We start from the raw sequence: 9,589 nt of genomic DNA, 5'->3' as shown, positions 1-9,589 counted from the left end.
GATGAACTCCACTAGCTAATTGGTCAGTTTCAGTGAGATGAACTCCACTAGCTAATTGGTCAGTTTCAGTGAGATGAACTGGTTGAAGTGCTTCCATTACCCATTTAGAGAAATTGCTAATTAATAAATTGACGACAGCCTATATGCCCTTCACCTATCTGTTTCATGTCTCAGGTAGTCCGTGAAAGCCAGCATGGATAAAATGCAATAGTTAACTAATAATAGCCATATTCTAATAATTATCATGTGCCAACGTATCGCCTCGGTGAAACTGTAGAATTTAAATAATTGGATGATGAAACTCGCAAGAGAACAATTCCCAATGACAACTCTGTGATTCACAGCCTTCGACACAGGGTTTCCCCTATCACAAATGGTATATTCTGCTAGTTTTACAATAAACCTACAATGTGTGTGTAGCCTTCAGTTCTGCATGACACTGTTTCTGACACTGTTTGTTTATTGATGGGTTGAGAAAAAGTCCAATATAGATATTATTACAATGATCTACTTACAGAGATGTGCTTGTGTTTTCTCCCAGCAGGCCGGCCCTCTTTACAGCTGGTGTTGCTTTTAGAGGATGTCTCGTCTGGTGCCAACTCTGTGTCCAGTATCGCGCTCTCCCTCTATCAAACAATCACACAACACAATATTATCAATCTGTCAGAGCAGCTCACAGATTGCTGCACCTGTACATAGCCCATCTATAATTTAGCCCAAACAACTACCTCTTCCCCTACTGTATTTATTTATTTATTTTGCTCCTTTGCACTCCATTTATTTCTATTTCTACTTTGCGCATTCTTCCACTGCAAATCTACCATTCCAGTGTTTTACTTACTATATTGTATTTACCTCGCCACCATAGCCTTTTTTTGCCTTTACCTCCCTTATCTCACCTCATTTGCTCACATTGTATATACAGTGGGGAGAACAAGTATTTGATACACTGCCGATTTTGCAGGTTTTCCTACTTACAAAGCATGTAGAGGTCTGTAATTTTTATCATAGTACACTCAACTTGAGAGACGGAAATCTAAAACAAAGAAATCCAGAAAAACACCTTGTATATTTTTAGCTAATTAATTTGCATTTTATTGCAAGACATAATTAATTTGACACCTTCCAACCAGTAAGAATTCCGCTCTCACAGACCTGTTGTTTTTCATTTAAGAAGCCCTCCTGTTCTCCACTCATTAACCTGTATTAACTGCACCTGTTTAACTCGTTACCTGTAATAAAAACAACCTGTCCACAACTCAATCAAACAGATCCAACTCTCCACAATCCCAAACAGAGAGCTTGTGTAAGGACATCAGGAAAAAAATGGACCTGCCACAAGGCTGGATGGGCGTACAGACAATAGGCAAAGCAGCTTGGTAGAAAGCAACAAGACTGTTGGCGCATTATAGAAAATGGAAGAGTTCAAGATGACTGTCAATCATCCTCGTCTGGGCTCCATGCAAGATCTCACCTCGTGGGGCATTCAATGATCATGAGGAAGGTGAGGATCAGCCAGAACTACACGGCAGGACCTGCGTCAATGACCTGAAGAGAGCTGGGACCACAGTCTCAAAGAAAACCATTAGTAACACACTATTCCGTCATGGATTAAAATACTGCAGCCACCAGGTCCCCCTGCTCAAGCCAGGGTGTCCAGGCGCCCGTCTGAAGTTTGCCAATGACCATCTGGATGATCCAGAGAAGAATGGAGAAGTCATGTGGTCTGATGAGACAAAAATTGAGTTTTTGGTCTAAACTCCACTCAACGTGTTTGGAGGAAGAAGAAGGATGAGTACAACCCCAAGAACACCATCCCAACCGTGAAGCATGGAGGTGGAAACATCATTCTTTGGGGATGCTTTTCTGCAAAGGGACAGGACACTCACCGTATTGAGGAGATGGATGGGCCATGTATCGCGAGATCTGGCCAACAACCTCCTTCCCTCAGTAAGACATTGAAGATGGGTCGTGGCTGGGTCTTCCAGCATGACAACGACCCAAAACACACAGCCAGGGAAACTAAGGAGTGCTCCGTAAGAAGCATCTCAAGTCCTGGAGGCCTAGCCAGTCTCCAGACCTGAACCAATAGAAAATCTTTGGAGGCGCTGAAAGTCCGATTGCCCAGCGACAGCCCGAAACCTGAAGGATCTGGAAAGTCTGTATGGAGGAGTGGACAAAATCCCTGCTGCAGTGTGTGCAAACCTGGTCAAGAACTCCAGGAAACGTATGATCTCTGTAATTGCAAACAAGGTTTCTGTACCAAATATTAAGTTCTGCTTTTCTGATGTATCAAATACTTATGTCATGCAATTAAAATGCAAATTAATTACTTAAAATCAATACAATGTGATTTTCTGGATTTTTGTTTTAGATTCCGTCTCTCACATGTGAAGGTACCTATGATAAAATATACGACCTCTACATGCTTTGTAAGTAGGAAAACCTGCAAAAATCGGCAGTGTATCAAATACTTGTTTCCCCACTGTAGATGTATTTTTCTACTTGTATTATTGACTGTATGTTTGTTTACTCCATGTAACTCTTTGTATGTGTCGAACTGCTTTGCTTATCTTGCCAGTCGCAATTGTAAATGAGAACTTTTCTCAACTTGCCTACCTGGTAAATAAAGGGACAATTGAAAAATAAATGAAAAAAATATGAAGATTCAGTATAATCACAGTAGAATCAGTAGAATCACAGTAGAATCAGTAAAATCGCAGTAGAATCAGGTAGAAAATCGCATAGAATCGGAAGAATCGCAGTAGAATGCAGGAAAGATCGCAGTAAAATCAGGAAGAATCACAGTAGAATCAGGAAGAATCACAGTACAGAATCATATAGAACCAGTAGATCAGGTAGAATCGCAGTAGAATCAGAGAAGAATCACAGTAGAATCAGGTAAATCACAGTAGAATCAGGTAGAATCACAGTAGAATCAGGTATAATCACAAGTTCATAAACCAACCATATTCAAAATGTGACATCAGTCCCCAACTAGCTAATCTAATGTGTCAACTTTGACCCTAAAATTGTACCCTGAATTCCCTGTATAGCTCTACTGTAAACATTTCCAAGTCTTCACAACCTCCACATGAACAGTTTAGAATCGCAAGTTGACAGGAAATGCATAGTAAGCATCACCCATAGGATTGACAGGCAGTTTGAATGTGTAATGTGATTCTAATGTAGTGAATAACAGTATACAGTATTTATCAATTCCAACTGTTGAACAGTTTAAGGTCTCTCAATAGTCTCCATCCTATTCCGCTTTAGGATGAGAACAATAGGGACACATGGGATGTGAATGTCTCTTTGAGAGCGGACAGCACAGAGCCTGACCTCACCCAGACACATACCCTAACACACTGTTACAAAGACACGTGTGGTTGTGTGTGTGTGTGTGTGTGTGTGTGTGGTTGTGTTGTGTGTGTGTGTGTGTGTGTGTGTGTGTGTGTGTGTGTTGTGTGTGTGTGTGTGGTGTGTGTGTGTGTGTGTGTGTGTGTGTGTGTGTGTGTGTGTGTGTGCTGTTAACCCCATCCAGCACATTGCCTTGATTAATAAACTGTGTTCCACTCCGATACAGCACCCCTGGGTTTTCTGTCCACCCGATGCAGCCACCCCTGGGGTTTCTGTCTACCCCGATGCAGCACCCCTGGGGTTTTCTGTCTACCCCGATGCAGCACCCCTGGGGTTTTCTGTCCACCCGATGCAGCACCCCTGGGTTTTCTGTCCACCCGATGCAGCACCCCTGGGTTTCTGTCTACCCCGATGCAGCACCCCTGGGGATCCTTCCACCGATGCACACCCTGGTTTTCTTGTCCACCTGATGCAGCACCCTGGGTTTTCTGTCCACCCCGATGCAGCAACCCCTGGGTTTTCTGTCTACCCCGATGCAGCACCCCTGGGTTTCTGTCCACCCGATGCAGCACCCCTGGGGTTTTCTGTCCACCCCGATGCAGCACCCCTGGGTTTTCTGTCTACCCCATGCACACCCGGGTTTTCTGTCCACCTGATGCAGCACCCCTGGGGTTTTCTGTCTACCCCGATGCAGCACCCATGGGGTTTTCTGTCTACCCCGATGCAGCACCCCTGGAGTTTACTGTCTACCCTGATGCAGCACCCATGGGGTTTTCTGTCTACCCGATGCAGCACCCCTGGGGTTTTCTGTCTACCCCGATGCAGCACCCCTGGTTTTCTGTCTACCCCGATGCAGCACCCCTGGGTTTTTCTGTCACCCCGATGCAGACCCCTGGGGTTCTTCTACCCGATGCAGCACCCCGGGATCCTGTCCCCGATGCACACCCCTGGGGTTTTTCTGTCCACCTGATGCACACCCCTGGGTTCTGTCTACCCCGATGCAGCACCCTGGGGTTTCTGTCTACCCCGATGCAGCACCCCTGGGTTTTCTGTCCACCCCGATGCACACCCCTGGGGTTTTCTGTCTACCCCGATGCACACCCCTGGGGTTTTCTGTCCACCCGATGCAGCACCCCTGGGTTTTCTGGCTACCCGATGCAGCCACCCATGGGTTTTCTGTCTACCCCGATGCAGCACCCCTGGGGTTTACTGTCTACCATGCCGCACGCCCCTGGGGTTTTCTGTCTACCCCGATGCAGCACCCCTGGGTTTTCTGTCTACCCGATGCAGCACCCTGGGGTTTTCTGTCTACCCCGATGCAGCACCCTGGGGTTTTCTGTCTACCCCGATGCAGCACCCCTGGGATCTGTCCACCCGATGCAGCACCCCTGGGTTTTCTGTCCACCCGATGCAGCACCCCTGGGGTTTTCTGTCCACCTGATGCAGCACCCCTGGGTTTTCGTCTACCCCATGCAGCAACCCATGGGTTTTCTGCTACCCCGATGCAGCACCCCTGGGTTTACTGTCACCCTGATGCAGCACCCCTGGGGTTTACTTCTACCCTGATGCCAGCACCCCTGGGTTTTCTGTCCACCCCGATGCAGCACCCATTGGGTTTTCTGTCCACCCGATGCAGCACCCATGGGGTTTTCTGTCTACCCCGATGCAGCACCCATGGGGTTTTCTGTCCACCCGATGCAGCACCCATGGGGTTTTCTGTCTACCCTGATGCAGCACCCCTGGGGTTGATGGAACATATGATAATACTAATGTAGTTGCTTCTATAAAACGTCTCAGACTGCTGATTTAGGATCTGTTTTGCCTTTTAGATGATAATGAATAAGGTGATATGGACCTGGGGGACCTGATCCTCGATCAGCACTCCTCCTACTCTAACTAAGACTATTTTATGAATACAGGCCACCGGGGTTCAATATTGACTGAAAAACATGTACTGACTGAGTGTCTTACTGAGTCTGTTGTGGGGCTATGAAGGGAGACAAGCCTGAACAATTAATTGAGGCAGATCAAATCCTGCTTAGCAACCAGCTATAAGCATCACGAGGTGGGAGCTACTGGGAGCTGCCGATGACAAACAGCCTGGACTTTTTAAAGGCAGTCTTATAAGCAGTCATATTATGGAGGCACATTATTGGTAGTAAATCTACGGTAGTATCTAGTACGTGGATCCACTGACCTAAAATCATTCACATAATCTTCTAAATTTAATCTCCTCCTTATATAAGATTAATACGATTATCTGACTGTACATTTTCATTATCTGCTGTTTATTTCTCCAGTAGTGATTTCCCTTCTCCTTTCTAGAGCGACGTCCCAAATGGCACCCTATTTCCTACAAAGTGCAAAGAACCATATGGGCCTTGGTCAACAGTAGTGCACTACAGTATATAGAGAATAGAATGCCATTTGGGACAAACTACTAGTGCCTGGTTTAGCCTGGCTCCACCACAGGACTATTGGTACTGCGTGGCCCCTCCGAGTGCTACTCTATCCAGGATGAGCAGTCACCAACCCCCATGTCACCAAATTATAAAAATCAAGGAGCGTGGAAACGAGGTAACCGCAAGGGCAGAATTCTAGAATACGTCATGTTTTATATGCAGCCCTAAATCATGCTTCGTTTGGAGACACCGACAGTCTGCCACTACAGGCACATTCAGTGCTGTCGGATTCCATGGACATGTCGCCTTCTATCGTATTGTCAAAATCCACCACATTTTCATAGAAACACAACATRCCATTATTATAACACATGACTAATAGACATGGAAAAAATAGATGACATATAATACAAAAGACTATTTTGTTATTGCCTTTTGTGTGAACCCTATAACACACTCTGGCACTATTCGATATCTCCGGCACAATTTCCGTCGGCAGTCGGTTTATTTAAGGCAATGGTTGTTGCTTAGCAACAGGACTACATTGGGCGGGCAGTGTGATGGGAGAGCGTAGTAGAGGAGAGAGAAGAGAGGAAGAGAAAGAGAGGAGGATAAATGTCCCAGTATAACACATAGAGAGAGCRGTTTCAGCAGCAACTGGCTGGCTGGCACAGCATTAGATATAACAGCCAACGCCCCACGTAACAGTAAGAAAACACTGTCACCATTCTAACAGGCACAATGAGAGAGAACACAATCATTTTGTTATCAATAATGTAATGCAATTGATCAGATGTATTTATAAAGCCCCTTTCACGGCAGCAGTTGTTACTGTTGTTAATGTGGCTAATGGGTGTCTAACTTACAGTAACCCAGCATGACATGTTATGATGTTTACAGTATAACTGTGTAGAGTATAGATTCATATGAATCCTTACATACAATGGAACCATCTGGTGGGTGAACCTACTTTATGTTTATTCTCGTATGGAAATTATGGAAATGGTCATCAATTACACAGTGGTTCAGATAAATAATGCAAAATAACTCAATGATAAGATCTCTGATCAATATGGGTATGACATGTTATAATAACATTGTAAAACACAATGCTATAACGTAATAACACCGTGACAAAATGTTACAGTGTTTTAATGACAGTAGTTTTGCTTTACATAGCTGTTTGTTTCTTACCATTCTGTTCCCAGATGCATCACAGGTGTAGTCTAAGCTTTGGAATGCAGCGGTGTTGTTGGTGGCAACAGTGTTGGACGGCATTGCCAAGAGTGCAAATCGTACGGATGAATATTCTCAATGGAAAACAGAAGAAGCTTCAAAATATGAGAAATAAAATCAAAAGGAACAAAAAAAATGATGATCCTTCAATGAACCTTCGATGATCCTGCAAAAATGAAGAGCAAATGTAATCATGCTCGCTGAAAAACTGTCAATACAACTATTTATTATTATAATAGTATATATATTATTACATTGTTATTATTCCTTCGTTTTTGTGTTAAGTTGAACATGATTCTAGCCTATACCTACAGATGGGATTCAATGAATCTCAATCTCCCTACTATGCCTGCGGTGATCTGATCAGGCAAAAGTAGGGCCTACTAGGGTCAAATTGTCAATGGCTTGTACTCCTGTTGTACCTTTACTAGTTAGAAAAACATTTTCAGCATGCTTAAATAGTGTCAGTTCTCTCTGGTTTCTCCCGTTTCTCTCACACAATATACCACAAGTGTAGGCCTGTAGGGCTATATGGCGTTATCGAATAAACTATTACCGGTATATATGCATTATGCATATAATAATCTATATGCAGATTAGATTTTCATTATAGCCCAACACCTGTGGTCAAACGAGACACGAGACACTCCTTTGCACAGACTGCTGGCTACATGCAAGGCCTAGCCTAGCCTCCTACCTCTCTGCCTATTGAGATCCATAGCTAGCCATGTGCACTTATAAATACAGTATCAATGTTGATGGTCAATGTTATACTTTTCATCGATTTTTCCCGAAGGCTTGTGATATAGGCCTAGTCTTGATATAGGCTAAACGTCCTTGGTGTTTTTTGTTATTGCCCCCATTTTCACTAGTTAGTACTACACTACCGTCTACCGATAACTGCCGGAGATAAAGTGCTCGAGCCACACTTTCACCCACGCGCACAGACAGACTTTCTGACACATTGATACAAATGTTGCATTAATGCGTCATTGAGAACATTTGAACGATAGTTAAAATCAATCTAAACATATTGGTAAATGTAGCCTATCACTGTCGTTCAAGTGTAAATGCATGTTTCCATTTGTTCGTGGGAAGAGAACAATGTTGCGGGAAATGATATTGCAGCAACAAAACGTGTTACTTTTTAAATATATATATATATATATATTTATTTTTTTGTGAATACAATGTCACCTACTGTTCCATTGTCAGCAAAAATTACAAATATGATGCATTATAACAATTCTGATTGAATTAACGACTTTATCTATGAACACATGGCTGGCGGTCTACTGCATTTGTCACTATTGCAGGCTTAAATTACCAAATTGTACACGTATTTGAAGGGGAAATCAGCATCTAACCCGGTGGGACTGTACCGCGTTTATAGGCCACAACCATTTGATGGACAAAACCCCGTTATTTTCAGACGGGCGTGTATTCTGTAGAAACAATCGCCTTTCTGTATGTACAAATACGCGGTCACCAAGTTCAACTGAGTATCGCAATGTCTAATCACAAGTCAGTCACCACATATCTGCAAAAGCACAAAAAGGAATACTGTTTCCCCCCACCAACACGATCGAGTGCAGCCAGTCTTCCTTCCGTTCTAAGGGATCTCACTGACTGTGTGTGTTCCGATAAAGGTTAGCCCTACAGAGGGTTTGGTAATAACGGGCTATGGTTTTTAAACGAGTGAATCACGGTGTTCATTACCCGTTTTGCCAAGTCCCAGGCCAGACCCTTTTTGTTGTCGCTTGCTCCCGGATCCTCCTTCTTCTTCTCTCCCCGTCCTCCACCACACCAGCCGGCCAGCACTCCGCCAGATGCTCCGCTCACACTGCAGGGGCCAGCGGACCGATAGTGTCTCCACTAGGTCCTAAAGGTAGTGGGGTAACGGCTGCTGCTTCACTGCCATTATGCCAGAATTTATACACAATATATTTAATTATTGCTTCAAAATCTGGTTAAACTCAAATAATTGTCCATTTCTGTGTCAAATATTCAAATAGCCAAAAAGTTCAGAGTGTTGAAAATAGCATACATCAGACCACATAGCTGGCAATAGACCTACAAGTAGGCACCAGACAGGCAAATAGGCTGCAGGCCTATTTCACACTGGAGGCCCTAGGCCAAGGGTCAAACCTCTGGCCATAAACATGAACATAAACATATAAGAGAGAAATAAAACAATATTACCAAGAATGAATCAAACCCAATAGCTAAGAAATAGGCCTGCAGTCTGCACTGTGTTTATAGTGATTACATAATAATGAATCTTCTGGGAAGGCTTTCCACTAGATGTTGGAACATTACTGTGGGCAATTGCTTCCATTCAGCCACAAGAGCATTTAGGCCTGGCTCGTAGTCGGCGTTCCAATTCATCCCAAAGGTGTTTGATGGGGTTGAGGTCAGGGCTCTGTACAGGCCAGTCAAGTTCTTCCACACCGATCTCGACAAACCATTTTTGGATGAACCTCGCTTGTGCACGGGGGCATTGTCATGCTGAAACAAGAAAAGGCCTTCCCCAAACTGTTGCCACAAAGTTGGAAGCACAGAATCATATAGGATGTCATTGTATGCTGTAG

The 9,589-nt window shown here is 44.0% G+C and overlaps 1 protein-coding gene across 1 annotated transcript in view; it reads right to left on the bottom strand.

Moving 5' to 3' along the window:
* LOC111963070 (DNA (cytosine-5)-methyltransferase 3A) overlaps window positions 1–8,826 on the bottom strand; it is a 73,551-nt gene extending 64,725 nt beyond the window's left edge. Inside the window, exons 1-3 of the mRNA XM_070443305.1 lie at window positions 8,718–8,826; window positions 6,957–7,164; window positions 516–626 (exon numbers count right to left, since the gene is read on the bottom strand). Coding sequence (XP_070299406.1) covers window positions 516–626; window positions 6,957–7,040 — 195 coding nt within the window. The 5' untranslated portion in view covers window positions 7,041–7,164; window positions 8,718–8,826. The remainder of the gene's footprint in view (window positions 1–515; window positions 627–6,956; window positions 7,165–8,717) is intronic.
* Between the last annotated feature and the right edge of the window lie 763 nt (window positions 8,827–9,589).

The sequence above is a fragment of the Salvelinus sp. IW2-2015 genome, linkage group LG4q.2, assembly GCF_002910315.2.
Source record: "Salvelinus sp. IW2-2015 linkage group LG4q.2, ASM291031v2, whole genome shotgun sequence".
NCBI lineage: Eukaryota > Metazoa > Chordata > Actinopteri > Salmoniformes > Salmonidae > Salvelinus > Salvelinus sp. IW2-2015.
The sequence above is the reverse complement of the archived record's forward strand: the minus strand, read 5'-3'. Positions and strand labels throughout refer to the sequence as shown.